This window comes from Microcaecilia unicolor, chromosome 6 (assembly GCF_901765095.1).
Source record: "Microcaecilia unicolor chromosome 6, aMicUni1.1, whole genome shotgun sequence".
NCBI classification, from domain to species: Eukaryota; Metazoa; Chordata; class Amphibia; order Gymnophiona; family Siphonopidae; genus Microcaecilia; species Microcaecilia unicolor.
The window spans coordinates 191372122-191389306 of record NC_044036.1 but is presented as its reverse complement, the minus strand read 5'-3'; the positions used below and the strand labels follow the sequence as shown (position 1 = coordinate 191389306).

Sequence of the window (17185 nt, the reverse complement as noted above, 5' to 3'; positions counted from 1 at the left end):
ATACCCTTATCTTTTCAGCTACTACATTCGAGTACCAGAGAGGCCTTCTTTTCCTCTTACTTTTATGTAATTTTCAAATATAAAGGTTAGTTGCCTTTTCAGTCTTGTCCATTGCTGTTTTACATCCTTCAGCTGTTCCCATCATTCTAACTGTTCCTTGAGAAATTCCCCCATCTCCCTTCAATCTCAAATGAGCCCTCTCTTCTAATATTGAACCACACCATACGATGATCACTAGATGCCAAATGGTCTGCCACCTTGATGTCAGAAATGTTCTCTCCATTCGTAAACACCAGGTCCAGAATAGCTCCATTCCTCGTCATTCCCTACAGGAAAAATTGTTCCAGCAGTGGGTAACGGAACCAAGATCTCTTTGCTTCTAGACGACCCTGCAGTCGGGGCACCCAATCAACATCCGGCATATTGAAGTCACCTATCAGTAGTACTTTCCCATTCCTAGCTATCTTGCAGATGTCTTCTGTCCATTTCCTCCGACTGTTGAGAGTGGTCTGTATATCACTCCGGTATAGATACATTTTTCTTTCCCTCTTTCCAGTTTAACCCACAGCGCTTCTTCCTTACCCCACGTGTCTTGAAGTTCCGTCACTTGGATATCATTCTTAGCATACATTTTCCACACCTCCTTTTTTCCTACTCTGTCCTTCCTGAATAGTATTGCGTATAGTCTATTGCAGTAATCCATTTGGGATAGTGTTAGCGATTGTATTATTTGGTGAACGATTGTATTATTGGGTGAAATGATTTTGGTGAGATTAGGTTTCTGATTCTTAACTTCCGTAGTGTACAAAATATATTCTTGGTTACTTGTGATCATAGTAGCCAACTTTTCAAAATTATTGGGGATGCTAAGCCCAATGGAAATAACCCCTTTCTGGACACATACAAGGAATTTTCTCAATATTGGGGGTGCTCAAAGCCCACAGAGCTGGTTCCTATGCTTGTAATATGTGATGGTTGAAGGTGAGGTCAATTGTGTTGCCTAGGATTTTTAGGTGTTTTTTTTTTTTTTTTTTTTAGAGGTTTTTGGTGTGGTTTAATGAGAAACTTTATTGGAGAGGTTGGAAGGAGCAGGAAATTACCATTGATTTTTAGTTTGTGTTTTGTTTTTCCTTGTTTAGTTGTAACTTAATGTTATAGCCCATGTTTCCGCGATGTCCAGGGCATCTTTAACTGTGTTTAGGATCTCTTGAATGTTATCTTTGAAGGGGATGGATATCGTTCTGTCATCCGCATATATGTATGTTTTGAAGCCTTTTGCTTGCAGTTTGTACCTAGAGGAATCTTAAGGTTGTTGAACAGAATGGGGGATAGTGGAGATCCCTGTGCTACCCCACATTTTGACACCCATTGAGGGGAGAGATGACAAAGTTGTTTTACTTTGTAGGATCTTGATTTCAGGAAGCCCGTGAACCATCTCAGCACGTCACCTCTGGTGCCTATATTGCCAAGTAGGTTTACCAAAGACATTGTGGTTTATCACATCGAAGGTCAAATTGCATGAATCAGCATGGCCAGTGCTGCTGCTTTCCGTATGTGCTGTGGCCTGGTCTGAGGCCTGATTGTGATCAGTGTATGATGGAATGGTTTGCTAGGTAGTCCCATCAGTTGTGATACTAGCCCTTCGATTAACTTGACGAATAGTGGGATGGATGCTACTGGTCTACAGTTAAATACCTTATCCATGTTGCCCATGGGGTTTTTTTTTCCTTAGGATGGGGGTCAATAGAATACTGTATTTGTCTCTCGCGAAGAGGCCCTTGTTCAGTGTTTATGTGGTCTGTCAAGAGTGTTTTTGAAGTCATCAGGAGCTGATCTCATGATAGAGGTTGTGGGCAGGTGTCAAGTTGACAATGGGATTTTGAATATTTTTTTCAGTACCTTATGGATGATGTCTGGTGTTGGTGATACAAAGGCAGTCCAGGTGCTGTTAGCTCTTGTAGGTATGTTGTGTTATGTCATCTAGGAAATTATCAGGGTGGAGTTTAGTTGCAGATAGTGTCAGTTTAATCTTTGCTACTTTTTGGTCAAAGTAGTTTATTTATTTGTTGCATTTGTATTCCACATTTTCCCACCTATTTGCAGGCTCAGTGTGGCTTACATAGTACCGTTAAGGTGTTTGCCCAGTTGGTTGATAGCAAATACAAGGTTGTATAGTGATCGAATGAGGTAAAATAAATATGTGGAGGGTCGGAAGGGATGAAGATCGTTTGTTGTCCAATACGATCATTAGGCATGCTGTGTTTTGGGTGAAGAGGTTTACGTAGGATCGTTGGGGTAGGCCTTTTTGAAGAGGTTGTTTTTTAGTGATTTCCTGAAGTTCAGGTGGTCATGGATTGTTTTCACAGCTTTTGGGAGGCCATGCCATAGTTGCGCGCTTATTTAGGACAAGCCTGATGCGTAGGTTGTTTTGTATTTCAGTCCTTTGCAATTTGGGTAGTTTAGGTTTAGGTATGAGATCTGTCATGTATCCTGGGACTACGCCATATATAATTTTGTGGACTAAAGTGCAGATTTTGAAGATGATCCGTTCTTTGATTGGGAGCCATTGCAGTTTTTCTCGAAGGGGTTTGGCACTTTCGAAGCGTGTTTTGCTGAATATCAACCTGGCTGCTGTATTTTGGGCGGTCTGGAGTTTTTTTGTGAGTTGTTCTTTGCATCCCGCCTAGATTCCGTTGCAGTAATCTGCATGACATGTATTAGGTTTCGAAAGGTTTCCCTTGGGAAGAAAGGTTTTAGTCATTTGAGCTTCCATATTGAATAGAACATTTTCTTTATTACAGAGTTTACTTGGCTCTCCAAGAGTAAGGTTGCGGTCGAGTGTGACTCCGAGTATTTTCAAGCTGTCTTAGGTAGGGAGGGTGTGTCCTGGAGTATTTATAGTTGTGGGTTTGTACTTGTTGAGAAGAGAGGATGAGGCAGTGTGTTTTTTTTCAGTTTCAGTTGGAATGAGTTTGCCCAGGAGTCCATGATGTTCAGGCCATCATTGATTTTATTGGTTATTTCTGTCAAGTCATGTTTGAAGGGGATGTAGATTCTATCATCTGCGTATATGAACGGGTTGAGGCCTTGATTGGATAGGGACTGTGCCAGTGGAATCATCATCATGTTGAAGAGTATTGGTGATAATGGTGATCCTTGAGGTGCTCCGCATACTGCTTTCCACGGTGGTGATATGTTTGTTTGATTTTACTTGATAAGTTCTGGTGGTTAAACCTTTAATCCAATTAAGTACATTTCCTTCAATCCCGAAGTGACTTAGTAGTCTTAGTAGTATGTTGTGGTTTACCATGTCGAACTGCTTTTACCTGTGGATATTTCCTGCTTGAATTTGGCCAGGAGGGTGACTAAGACAGTTTTGGTACTATGGTGGGAGCATAATCCTGATTGTGAATTATGTAGTATTGAGAACTTGTCCAGGTATTCCGTGAGCTGTTTAGTCGGGGGCGGATTTTAGTAGATAACTGGGACACATATCCAGTTTGCAGTGGGTCTTGGCAAACCTGTGAGTCGCTTGTGTAACTGATTTGGTGTTGAGGAGATTAAATGCTGTCCAGATACAGTCAGCTGGGTATCCATCGGAGGTTAGGTGCAGATAGTTGAAGAAGTTTTTGATGCCGGTGTTGTAATGAGGAAGCGTGCTGAGTAATTTTATTATTTTTCCGTTAAAGTAATTAGTAAGTTTGTCTGCGGGTGGGATGTCTGTTGGTTGTGGTGATAGGGGTGGTGTCCAGTAACTTATTTACGAGTTGGAATAGTTTCTTCATATCTTTGTAATCCGGTCCTAGTTTGGTACTGGACCTTTTGGTTTGTTTTATTGCATATTTGTGTTTTCTATGTATATGTTTCCATGCGTTGAGTGTATGTTTGTCTTTTATTTTTCTCCATGCTCGTTCAAGTTTCCTAGATTGTGTTTTGAGTTTTTTTAGTTCTTCATTGAACCATGGTATAGTATTCTGTCTTTTTGATATTCTTGTTTTTAAGGGTGCTATTTTGTTTAATACGCTGCTACATCTGTCATCCCAGCAGTTGAAATAAAGTTTGGAGTCAGTTCATGTTGTCCATTCGTTGTCGTATATCTTTTGCTAGAATACTTGTGAATCTATTTGCCCTCTTGTAGTGTAAGTTGTATGTTCTGGTGTGCGGTTTGAATCCTCCTTCTGACAGTTTAAAGTTAGGTTCAGTTTGTAATGGTCGGTCCAAGGTGTTGCTGTCCATTTGATGTCTGTCATTAATAGGTTATGATCTGTGGACAGTTTATGTAATAGGAGGTCCAATGTGTGACCCTTGGTATGGGTCGGTTGCATGTGAGGCCATTTGAGATCCCAGGACTGTAGGAAGTCTTACATTCCTGTACGTTAATGGAGTTGGGGTCCTGTAGGTGAAGGTTAATGTCGCCTAGTATTAATGTGTTGATGTTTACACAATTGTTTGATATGAAGTCCGTGAAGATAGGCTGGCTTTCGTTCCAGTTGCCGGGTGGTCTGTAGAACAGGACGCAAATCAGGTGATCGATCAGGGAATTGTTATGGATTCTAAATGAGGCAATTTCTAGTTGGGGTGTTATGGAGTCGGCAATGGTTTCGGTGGTGAATTGTTCTTGGTAGATTAGTGCTATGCCTCCGCCTCTCTTTTCCAATCTGGTTCGGTGCGTGATTTTGTAACCTGGAGGGCACTGTTCAAGGATTATGGGGTCGTTTTGGTTGTGAATCCATGTTTCATTGATAAAGATAAGATCGAGGTTTTCTGAAGTAATTGTCTGATATTGTTGTTGTTTTGTTAATTACGGACCTAGCATTGATGTAGCCCACCTGCATATTTTGGTATGGGGCTGCTAGGTTTGGTGTTAAGTGGATTTTTCTTAGTTGTATTTCCTTGGGTGGTGTTTGTTGTGGTCATTCCTCCTGTTTTGTTGGTGATGTCCGTGTTTAAATGATCTTCCTTTAGTGTTGTGAGTGTCAGTTTGGTGGAATGTTTGATCAGTCTTTGGTGATTTTGTAGAATAGGTATGAAGTAATGTTCTGTGAGTGGGATGGATAGTGCTGGGTGGATCAGTGAAAGGGAATAGATTACCAGAAGTATTTTGATTGTGTTCATTTTGGTGTCAGTTTGGGATAAATAGGTTACTCACAGTAAGATGCTCGGGAGTGATGTCCTGGGCATAGAGCACTGTAGCTCTAGTCTCTGTTCTGCTGTTAGGAAGTAGGGAGGCTCCGTTAAAGAGGTCATGGAATCCTCAATCTATTCTTTGTTTTGACTGCCACCAGTGTTTTATGCAGCGATCGGTAGTTGTAACCAGTGCTTTGGTTCTTTAGTCCTCTATTTGATTCGCTGGGCCCTTTGTCGTGCACTATCAAGGAGGTTTAATAGACTGGAATCGGAGTGCGTCTGTATAGCCTATTGTAAGACAATTGGTTAATCTCTGTTTCCACTCCCCTGTGTAGCCGTCATTGACATAATACTCAGAGCACTATCAAGGAGGTTTAGTAGACTGGAGTGGAAGTGAGCCTGTCTAGTCCACTATAGGTCTATTAGTTAGTCTCTGTTTCCACTCCCCCACTCTGCTGTCATTGCCCTACACTCAACTCAGAGCAAGCTAACCTGTGAGTTGCTTGGTCCATGTCGTTCTCCATTGTTGGTCCCTTTGCTGCAAGACCAAATTCTGTTTCAGTTGGATGCGTGTGCTCCTTTACCGGCGGCGCTGGCAATTCGGCAACATTCAGGCTAGTCTCGCAAGCACCGTTGACTGCTGCTTCTCTCGTGAGGTAATTAAATTTGCTGATGACACAAAGTTATTCAAAGTCAAATCGCAGGAGGATTGTGAAAAATTTACAAGAGGACCTTACGAGACTGGGTGTCTAAATGGCAGATGACGTTTAATGTGAGCAAATGCAGAGTGATGCATGTGGGAAAGAGGAACCCGAATTATAGCTACTTCATGCAAGGTTCCACGTTAGGAGTCACGGACCAAGAAAGGGATCTAGGTGTCGTTGTTGATGATACGTTGAAACGGTGAAACATTCTGCTCAGTGTGCTGCAGCGACTAAGAAAGCAAATAGAATGTTAGGTATTATTAGGAAAGGAATGGAAAACAAAAATGAGAATGTTATAATGCGACTGCACCTCGAATATTGTGTTTATTCCTTGTCATCAGCAGCAGATGAATCCATTAACTGATGGGTTGTATCCGCCTACCAGCAGGTGGAGATAGAGAACACTGAAAAACCACAGTGACCCTTGGACGACTAGCCCCATTTTACCCTAAGTATTTCTCTATCTCCCAGCAGGTGTGGACGTAGCTTGATTAGGTCCTGGCTTTCTGCCTGGGATGGCTCCTGTGCTTTGCCAGTTGAGCAGGAGTGTTGTGGCTGGTGGTGCCCACTTTAAAGGCATATAGGTTCGCCCTTTCCCTGCCTTACTCGTTCCCCCATGCTCCCGGAGTCCCTCTGTTGCTGCCTGCCTCCAACTTTCCTCACAGCGTTAAAAAAAAAAAAAAAAGAGCGCGCTTTTACTGCGTGGCTGTTCTGAGGCTTTCTCCAGAGATTCTGGTTCTATGCAGCTTGACCGGAGCTCGTTCTCGGTCTTCTGAGGTGAGAGTGGTGCCCAGCTCCTCCGAGGAGGTCCTGTGGATGCCGTTCTGAGCGGCGTAAGTTTTGACGCGAAGCTGCCATTTTATTGCTATATTTCAGTCCAGTTGGGTGATGGCTGCTGAAGGAGTTAAGCGCTGCTCCCGTTGTGGTAAACGCAGATCAGCAGTGGAGCTGTGTAAAATGTGCTCCTTAGATGCTCGCGCTAGTACAAGCGTGACGAGTGATGATTCTTCCTGCTCGATGGAGCTGGCACCTCGAGCCCCGCGATGGCAGAGGTGTCTGAGTGCAGGGGGATGCCTCGTTTCGAGGTTGCCAGAGGAGCTCCAACCTCCATTTCACCTAATTCGGGGACGGCCAGGGTGAGTTTTTCTCCCCTGAGTTTGTGCTACTGATGCATAAGGCCTTTTATGGTTAAAAGAGCTCTGCCGCAGGTGTCTGACACTCAGTTGCATCCTGGGTTCCCTCCGGGTGTTGATGCCCCAGGGATGGCTTCAGATGTTTTCTTCCCCCGAGCATAAATTCCCAGTCTGAAAGTGGCGCATATCCTCTTCCTTCCCCCCCTCCCCCCCCCCCCGTGATCAGGCTGTGGGGAGTCTGAGGGATCTGGCAGGCCCTCGGGGACAGATGATCCAGAGGAGGGTGCCTGTTTGCCACTGGATTTGGATGATCCTAATGTGGTTCGGATTTTCCACCACGACGAGCTGCCAGCTCTCATTGTGGACGCCTTGCAGGCCCTCTCGATTGATGATCCTGCTGAAGGCGAGGCCTCCTCTGTTAATCTTAGGATGGTGAGTACTAAGAAGCCTACTCGGGCCTTTCCTGTGCATGACTCCACCCAAGAGCTTATTTCAGCTCAATGGTCTGACCCCGATGGGCCTTTGAAAGTGGCCAGGGCTATGGGTCAGCTTAGCACTTGGCCCCTTTTGGGATGCCTAAAGTGGATGCGTTGGTCACGGCGGTGACAAAAAAGACCACTCTCCCAGTAAAGGGAGGGGTCGCTTTGAAAGACATGCAGGACCAGCGGCTAGAATCCGCGCTGAAGCGGTCCTTTGAAATTGCGGGCCTGGCCTTAAGGGCGTCGATTTGCAGTTCCTATTCAGCCTGGGCATGTATTTCCTGATTACAACAGGCGGTGGAGCAACCTGCAGATGGTGCGGGGTCCCTCTGAGGTTGCCCCGCGGATTTTATTTTAAAATTTATTTTTATTACATTTGTACCCCGTGCTTTTCCCACTCATGGCAGGCTCAATGCGGCAGGCAATGGAGGGTTAAGTGACTTGCCCAGAGTCACAAGGAGCTGCCTGTGCCGGGAATTGAACTCAGTTCCTCGGTTTCCCAGGACCAAAGTCCACCACCCTAACCACTAGGCCACTCCTGGAGTCGGCCCTGTCATTTTTGGCTAATGCCCTTTATGATCTGGTCAGAGCTTTGGCTAAACAGATGTCTGTGGCGGTTTCTGCCCGCCGCCTTCTTTGGCTACGGCATTGGGCACCTGACATGGTCTGTAAGCAAAGTCTGGTGAGGTTACCCTTTCGGGCCCTCCTGTTATTTGAAGAGGATTTGGAGAAGATTGTTAAAGACCTAGGGGACTCTAAGCCCCAGTGGTTACCTGAGGATAGGTTGAGGCCTTCTTTCAAGGGCCCTGTGTTTCCCTCCTCTCCTTAACCTCGCTTCCGTGAAGCTTGTTTTCTCAATGTGCCCATTTTCAGCAGAGGAACTCCTTTCGCTCGGACAAACGCTCCGCAGCAGCCGGTTCTCTGCCTGGAGTTCAGGAGCGTCCTCCACAATGATGGGACGCCAGTCCACGCCTCGATTCCTGCAGTAGGAGGACGTCTTTCCCTCTTGAGGAGTGGACCAAGATTACCTCGGATCAGCAGGTCCTGGACCTGATCAGAGAAGATTACCGATTGGAATTCGGTGCCCCAGTGAGAGACATGTTTGTGGAGTCCTGATGCGGCACTGCCGTCAAACGGGCGGCGGTAGAGGAGACTTTGCAAGTCCTGCTGCACCTCGGAGTGGTGATCCCGGTGCCTCCTGCTGAACAAGGCTGCGGCCGCTATTCCATTAATTTTGTCGTGCCTCGAAAAGGCGGGTCTTTCAGACCGATCCTCGACTTACGAAGAGTCAACGAGGCCCTAAGAGTACGACACTTTCGCATGGAAACCCTGCTCTCCGTCATTGTAGTGGTACAGCCAGGAGAGTTTCTCACGTCTCTAGACCAAAGGAAGCGTATTTGCACATTCCTATTTGGCCCCCGCATCAGCGGTTTCTCCAGTTTGCGGTGTTGGGACAACATTTCCAGTTTCAGGCCTTGCCTTTCGGCCTAGCCACAGCTCCCCGTACCTTTTCCAAGGTAATGTTGGTGGTAGCTGCCTGTCTCAGGCGAGAGGGTATCAGAGTGCATCCTTATCTCGACGACTGGCTCATCAGAGCAGATTCGGCAGCCGAAAGTCGCCTTGCCACAGCCAGAGTGGTTACAGTCCTGCAGACTCTAGGCTGGGTGGTCAGTGTACCCAAAAGTCACCTGACCTCCTCTCAATCTCTCGAGTATTTGGGGGTCCGGTTTGACACGGCCTCGGGGGTTCTCTTTCTCCCCAACCAAAGGCGGTGCAAGCTTCAGAATCGGGTCCGTCTGCTCCTGCGGATGCCTCACCCGCGAGCTTGGGACTTTGTCCAGCTGCTGGGGTCGATGACAGCCACCTTGGAGGTGATTCCTTGGGTGAGAGCTCATATGAGGTCTTTGCAGATTGCCCTGCTTCAACAGTGGTCTCTGATTTCCCAGGAATATCAACGCAGACTAACGTGGCTCCCTGCGGCCCGGCTCAGTCTGGAGTGGTGGCTCTCCCAACAGGATGCTGCGCCAAGGAATGCCACTGACGCTGCCTTCTTGGTGCCTGGTGATAACGGATGCCAGCCTGTTGAGCTGGGGAGCGCATTGCCAAGGCAGCTATGCTCAGGGTCATTGGACAACCGTGGAAGCGGGGTGGTCCATCAATCGCTTGTAACTGAGAGCGATATTCCAGGCTCTTATGGCCTTTCAAAAGACTCTGAAGGGGCTTGCTGTCCGGGTGCTGTCAGACAACACAACAGCGGTGGCCTACATAAATTGTCAGGGTGGCACTCATTGCAGGGCCCTGACTGTGGAGGCCGCTCAGATTTGCCACTGGGCCGAGCTCCATTTGCAGCTTCTGTTAGCAGATCAGAGCAATGTGCAAGCCAATTTTCTCAGCAGGCACCAAATAGACCCGGCGGAATGGGAACTGGCAGAAGTTTTTCTTCAGATTTGTGCCAAATGGGGGACCCACGGAATGGATCTAATGATGCCAAAGTACCTCGCTTTTTCAGCAGGAGGAGAGATCCTCACTCGGCGGGGTTGGATGCTCTGGCTCAACCCTGGTCCTCGGGCCTCCTGTATGTGTTCCCTCCTTGGCCCTTGATAGGGCGAGTCCTCCTTCGGATTCGACTTCACTGGGGATTGGTGATTCTCATTGCTCCGGACTGGCCAAGGCGTCCGTGGTATGCGGATCTCCGGATGGTGGTGGAGGCTCCATTTCATTTGCCCCTGGTGCCGAACCTGTTGGTTCAGGGTCCGGTGTCTATGGAGGATCCCTGCCGATTTGGTCTTACGGCCTGGCTCTTGAGAGGGCACAATTAAGAGACAAGGGCTACTCTAACAAGGTCATTTACACTCTCTTGCAGGCCCGCAAGCGGTCCACTTCCGCAGCTTATGCTCGGATCTGGTGCAAGTTTGAGGCGTGGTGTGTTTCAAAGGCAATCACTCCCACATGGGCTACTGTCTTGCCGGTGCTGGACTTTTTGCAGGATGGCTTAGAAAAAGGCCTGGCTTACAATTCCCTGTGGCTCCAAGTGGCAGCATTGGCATGCTATCGAGGGAAAGTATTTTGAATGTCCCTTGCTGCTCATCCGGACGTTACCCGATTTCTCAGAGGGGTACTTAGGCTCTGTCCTCCCGGGCGAGCGCCTTGCCCGGCCTGGAACCTGGGGCTGGTGTTGAAGGCTCTCCAGGGTTCGCTTTTTGAGTCGCTTAAGCGAGCTTCAGAGAAGGATGTAACTCTCAAAACAGTCTTTTTGGTGGCCATGACTTCGGCTAGACGCATGTCTGAGCTTCAGGCGCTGTCCTGTCGGGACCCTTTTCTGCAATTCTCGGAGTCCGGAGTGACGGTACATACAGTGCCTTACTTCCTGCCTAAAGTGGTTTCAGCGTTTTACCTGAACCAGCCCATTTTTCTTCCTTCCTTTTCTAGGGAAGATTTTCCGGACTCCTTTGGGCAATTAAATCTTTTGGATGTCCGCAGGGCCCTGTTGCAGTATCTACAGATGTCTAATGCCTTCAGGACTTCTGATCACCTTTTTGTCTTGTTGACAGGTCCTCGACGTGGGGGGGGGGGGGGGGGGGGTAGTCACAGCAGATGACTCCATGATCCCTCCCTGTCTGACTTTGTTTTATGTTCAGATCTTTTATGCAGACATATATCTCATCGGGAGAAGTTGGAAACCAGTTTTCAGAATTTCTACATGCTGTTCTATTACAGGAGGTTGAGTTCGTCCCTCCTTTGTGTGGTTATTGCTCCTGTTCTGGGTCGTTTGTTCGCTGTGAGGAAAGTGTTATTCTACCTTTATGATTCACTCTGCTTTGGAAATTTCAAATACTGAAGGCAGAATGGGGCTAGCCATCCAAGGGTCTCTGTGGTTTTTCAGTGTTCTCTATCTCCACCTGCTGGTAGGCGGATATAACTCATCAGTTAATGGATTCATCTGTTGTGACTGAAGGAAAGAAAATTACCAAGGTAAGAACCTAATTTTACCATTCAGGTCACCGTATCTCAAAAAAAGATATAGTGGAATTAAAATAGGTGCAGAGAAGGGCGACGAGAATGATAATGGGAATGGGACGACTTCCCTATGAGGAAAGGCTAAAGTGGCTAGGGCTCTTCGGCTTGGAGAAAAGGCGGCTGAGGGGAGATATGATAGATGTCTATAAAATAATGAGTGGAGTGGAATGGGTAGATGTGAAGCGTCTGTTCACGCTTTCCAAAAATACTAGGACTAGGGGGCATGCAATGAAGCTACAATGTAGTAAAATTAAAATGAATTGGAGAAAATATTTCTTCACTCAGTGTAATTAAACTCTGGAATTCGTTGCCAGAGAATGTGGTAAAGGTGGTTAGCTTAGCGGAGTTTAAAAAAGGTTTGGAAGACTTCCTAAAGAAAAAGTCCATAGACCATTATTAAATTGGACTTGGGGAGAATCCACAATCCTCTGGGATTACCAGTATAGAATGTTTTGTACTTTTGGAATCTTGCCATTGTACTTTTTGGGATCTTGCCAGGTATTTGTGACCTGGATTGGCCACTGTTGGAAACAGGATGCTGGGCTTTGGTCTTTCCCAGTATGGCAGTACTTATGTAAAGCTGATATATTTCAATTAATAAATTCAGAATAAAATTCTTCTTTCTATCTTGTTGTCTGAGCATTTTATTTTTGTAGTCACGCTGGTCCAGTGTCTATTTTCTGTTCCTGTTTTTTGCAGGATCCTCTGTCCGTTTGACATTTCTTCCTTCTCCATGTCCACCATCCCTATGTCCCTACTGTTCCCGTGCAGCATATCCATTCTGTGTCCCTGTCCCTATCCTCCATTCACATTCATCATCTGTCCTTTCAGTGTCTCTATCCTCCCATTACATTCAGCGTCTTGCCTTCTCTTGAATTTTATCCTTTGTCCCTCGCCACCACACCGCACTGTACCCCATTGTGTACATCATTGCTCCTGTGTGTCCCATTCCCTATGCTTTCTCCATGCCCTGCACATCTCTTCTCTGTCTCCCTGACCCTCCACTCTCCTCTCATTCCTTCCTCCTGCACTTCTACTCTGGGCCTGAATGTCTTCTTCTCTCTCTTCCCCACCCCCATATTATGATCTAGTATTGCTCTCTCTTCGGTCTCCAATATATATCCCACTCCTTCAATACGATCTCTCCCGCTCTCCCTCCCCCCTCTCATTCCCAGATCCAGCACCGCTCTCCCTCCACAAATCCAACATTTCTCCCCTTTCCTTTCACCCCAACCTCATGGTCCGAACTCCCAGTGACTCCGATTTTCACTCGACTCCCTGCGGTCCGTTGGTGCAACTATCAGCAATTAAGGCAGGCTGCCTTTATCTTCCCAATGATGCCTTCCGCCCTCTTCTGATGCAAATTCCTGTTCTGCATGTTCGGGAGGCAGCCTGCCTTAATCGCTGCGGTGTCGCTACTGACAGTGATCAAGGCAAATTAGCAGCAACCTCAGTTAGACTGAAGTGAGATGCTAACAGCCTGGGACAGGTCGTGAGGGGGAAGGGGGGAGACCAATCGCTGTAGTAAGAGCAGGTAGGCTGGGTTCTAGTTGTTGACGACCTTAAAATTGCAGGTGCATCTTATACAGGTGCCTAGGATCAGGCACCTCTTTGGCCACCAGCATGGGGGACCTGAGAGGGAGGCCCGTAGCTACGTCACTGGACCAGAGGTAATATAAAATTAGCAAATAGCAAAGGTGAGCACGTGCACCCCTGTCAGGTACCCCTCTCAATTGAAAAGACAGAAGAGTAACCCCATTGATTTTTTTTTTTTTTTTTTTTTAAGCCTTGCCACTTGTGCCTCATACAAATGATTTAACCATTCTGACCAAACCCCATATGCCGCAATACTTGCCACAGATAGGGCCACTCAACCCTATCCATCGCTTTCTCAGCATCTGTCCTTAAAAAGGCTACCAGGTCCCCCCTCTGTTGTGCCTCCCGTAACACATGCAAAGTGCGTCGAATGTTATCTGCCACTTGCCTGTGGGCTACGAAGCCTGACTAGTCTGTATATATCAGCCGGGGAAGTACCCCGCCCCAGTAGCTCAGCCAAGACCTTGGCCAGGATTTTAATATCTAAATTGAACAAGGAAATTGGGTGATAAGATCACAAAGTGCTGAGTCTCGCCCAGGCTTCAAGAGCATCAATTATTCCTGCTTCGTGCATACTTCCTGGAAGGGCTGACCACCAAAGCAGGCATTCCCAACTCGCACTTGCAATATTTTTTTAAAACATTTTGCCGAGCAATCATCCAATCCTGGACCTTTCCCTCCCTTAAGTCCAGTATGGCTATTCTTATGGTCTTATATTTGAAATGCAAAATGAAAGCAGGTCAAAGACAAAGGACCACAAACAACATAGGATACAAAAAAAAACAAAAACAGGTATATAGCTTATGTAACATTGTGTCATTTTGAGGGTCTGTTTTTTTTTTTTTGTAGGGACCTCTACCTTACCAACATCCTTGTGTGCTCATGATTCTCAAGGAGGGCTCTCACCAGGGTTGGGTTGCCTGGTTATTAACATCTTTTCTTACCAGTAATTATCTCTTGATGTTTCCAAGCATACTACTAGCTTTTCTAGCTGCTTTGTTAGCTTGTTGGTGACAATTCCCTGTTTTTAACAGGTGATATTTAGTTACTGCTAGTTCTTCCCATCCAAATTGTTTGGCTCTTGAATTTCTGTAATCAAATGTAGTTTTTATATTAGTTCTCCAGAACACTGGATAGGAGGCAAATACACATCAACTGATGGGTATCTGCCAGCAAAGTTCTCCCAGGGTGCTAGTGTGATATATTTTGTTACATTTGTACCCCACATTTTCCCACCTATTTGCAGGCTCAATGTGGCTTACATAGTACCTACCGTCAAGGCGTTTGCCAAGTCGGTTGATAACAAATGCAAGGTTATATTGTGGTCGAATGAGGTAGATGTGTAACAGGCGCTATGAGGGTCAAGGGAGTGAAGATTGTATGTTGTCCAGTACAGTCATTGGTTATGCTGTGTTGGCTGGGTGTGGGGATTTACGGTGGGTCGGTAGGGTAAGCCTTTTTGAAGAGGTTGGTTTTTAGTGATTTCTTGAAGTTTAGGTGGTCATGGATTGTTTTTACGGCTTTTGGGAGTCCATTCCATAGTTGTGCGCTTTATGTAGGAGAAGCAGGATGCGTACGTTGTTTTGTATTTAAGTCTTTTACAATTTGGGTAATGTAGGTTTAGGTATGATCATGATGATCCAATTCTGTTTCTGGTTGGTAGATCTATGAGATCTGTCATATATCCTGGGACTACGCCGTAGATTATTTTGTGGACCAAAGTAAAGATTTTGAAGATGAGCCAATGCAGCTTTGCACGGACGGGTTTAGCACTTTCGAACCGTGTTTTACAAATATCAGTCTGGCTGCTGTGTTTTGGGTGGTTTGGAGTTTTTTTTGTGAGTTGCTCTTTGCATCCCACATAGATTCCGTTGCAGTAATCTGCATGGCTTAGGACCATTGATTGTATTAGGTTTCGAAAAGTTTCTCTCAGGAAGAAAGGTTTTAATCGTTTCAGTTTCCACATTGAGTAGAACATTTTCTTTATTACAGAGTTTACTTGGTTCTCGAGGGTAAGGTTCCGGTCAATTGTGACGCCGACTATTTTTAGGCTGTCTGAGGTAGGGAGGGTGTGTACTGGGGTATTTATAGTTGTGGGTTTGTACTTGTTGAGAAGAGGATGAGGCAGTGTGTTTTTTCAGTGTTCAGTTTCAGTTTGAATGAATTTGCCCAAGTGTCCATGATGTTCAGACCGTCATTGATTTCATTGGTTATTTCTGTTATGTCTGAAGGGGATGTAGATTGTAACATCATCTGCATAGATGAACGGATTGAGGCCTCGATTGGATAGGGACTTTGCCAGTGGGATCATCATTATGTTGAAGAGTATTGGTGATAGTGGTGATCCTTGAGGTACTCCGCAGGCTGCTTTCCAAGGTGGTGAGATGTTTGAGTTTGATTTTACTTATGTTGTGGTGGTTAGGAAACCCTTGATCCAGTTAAGTACATTTTCATCAATCCCAAAGTGGCTAAGGAGTCTTATTAGTATATTGTGGTTTACCATGTCGAATGTGCTCGACATGTCGAATTGGAGGAGAAGTATGCTTTTACCTGTGGATATTTCCTGCTTGAATTTAGCCAGGAGTGTGACTAGGACAGTTTCAGTGCTATGGTGGGGGCGGAATCCTGATTGAGAGTCCTATAGTAATGAGAACTTGTCTGTATATTCCGTAATCTGTTTGGTCACCAAGCTTTCCGTCAGTTTGACTACTAATGGGATAGACGCAACTGGGCAGTAATTGGTGAGATTGTTTGTGTTTATCTTAGTGTCTTTTGGTATTGGGGTGAGTAGGATGTTGCCATATTCCTCGGGGAAGAGACCTTGTTGTAGCATGAAGTTTAGGTGGGATGTGAGGTCTGCTATGAAAGGGCAGGGGGCAGATTTGAGTAGGTTACTGGGGCATATATCCAGTTTGCAGTGGGTGTTGGCAAACCTATGAGTCGCTTGTGTAACTGATTCAGTGGTGAGGGGGGTAAATGTTGACCAGATACGGTCAGCTGGGTATCCATCAGGGATTAGGTCCAGGTTGTTGAAGAAGTTTTCGATGTCTGTGTTGTGCTGAGGAAGTGTATTGCATAATTTTATTATTTTTTCGTTAAAGTGGTTAGCAAGTTTGTCTGCGGATGGGATATCTGTGTTGGTTGTGGTGATAGGGGTGGTGTCTAGTAATTTATTTACGAGTTGAAATAGTTTCTTCAGGCCTTTGTAATCCGGTCCTATGTTAGTTTTGTAGTAGAACCTCTTGGCTTGTCATATTGCATATTTGTATTTTCTGTGTATTTGTTTCCATGCATTGAGTGTATGTTCATCTTTTTTTTATTTTTTTCCCTGCTCGTTCAAGTTTCCTGGTTTGTAGTTTTTTTTGTTTTTTTTTTAATTCGTCATTGAACGATGGTATCAAGTTTTGTCTTCTTGATATTCTTGTCTTTAGAGGTGCTATTTCTTTTAATACGCTTCTGCATCTATTCTCCCAGTGATTGAGATAGTGTTTGGAATCCGTTCGTGTTGTCCATTCGTTGTCAATATTGAAGTCTTTTCTGTTTTCCCTCAGGAATGGCAGCCATTCGGAAAAAACTGGTGATAGTGGGTGATGGTGCCTGTGGAAAGACCTGCCTGTTGATTGTCTTTAGTAAAGACCAGTTTCCAGAAGTATATGTTCCCACAGTCTTTGAAAACTATGTAGCGGATATTGAAGTGGATTCCAAACAGGTAAGCATTAAGCACTGAAATTATACATTGTTCCCTTTTTGATGGGCGGAAGAGTAAATTCTGAATAAACTTGATGTAGTCTTTTGCATCTCTGTAGCTCCTCTAAGGTTTTCCTTTGTATGAATTTTAAACTGATCCTTCACTGTTAGGTTTCCAGCTTATTGTTTAAACTCTCCACCCTTATAAAGTTCCATTTTGGTCAAACCCATGGGTGTAGTTTGACTGTTTCATTTGGGGGGGGGGGGGGGGGGGGGAGCAAAGGATGGGACGGGGCACATTAGCTTCTCCAAGGACAAGCAGGCTGCTTGTTCTCACGAATGGGTGACATCCACGGCAGCCCCGAGACCGGAATCTACCTAGCAACAAAAGTTTGCTAGAGCCTTCGATCGCGCATGGGTGCGGCCATCAGGTTTCCGCCTG

General features: G+C 45.7%; 1 protein-coding gene across 1 annotated transcript in view; it reads left to right on the top strand.

Moving 5' to 3' along the window:
* The window catches only part of RHOA (ras homolog family member A), a 49885-nt gene that overhangs the window by 3441 nt on the left and 29259 nt on the right, over nucleotides 1-17185 (top strand). Inside the window, exon 2 of the mRNA XM_030205456.1 lies at nucleotides 16608-16765. Coding sequence (XP_030061316.1) covers nucleotides 16610-16765 — 156 coding nt within the window. The 5' untranslated portion in view covers nucleotides 16608-16609. The remainder of the gene's footprint in view (nucleotides 1-16607; nucleotides 16766-17185) is intronic.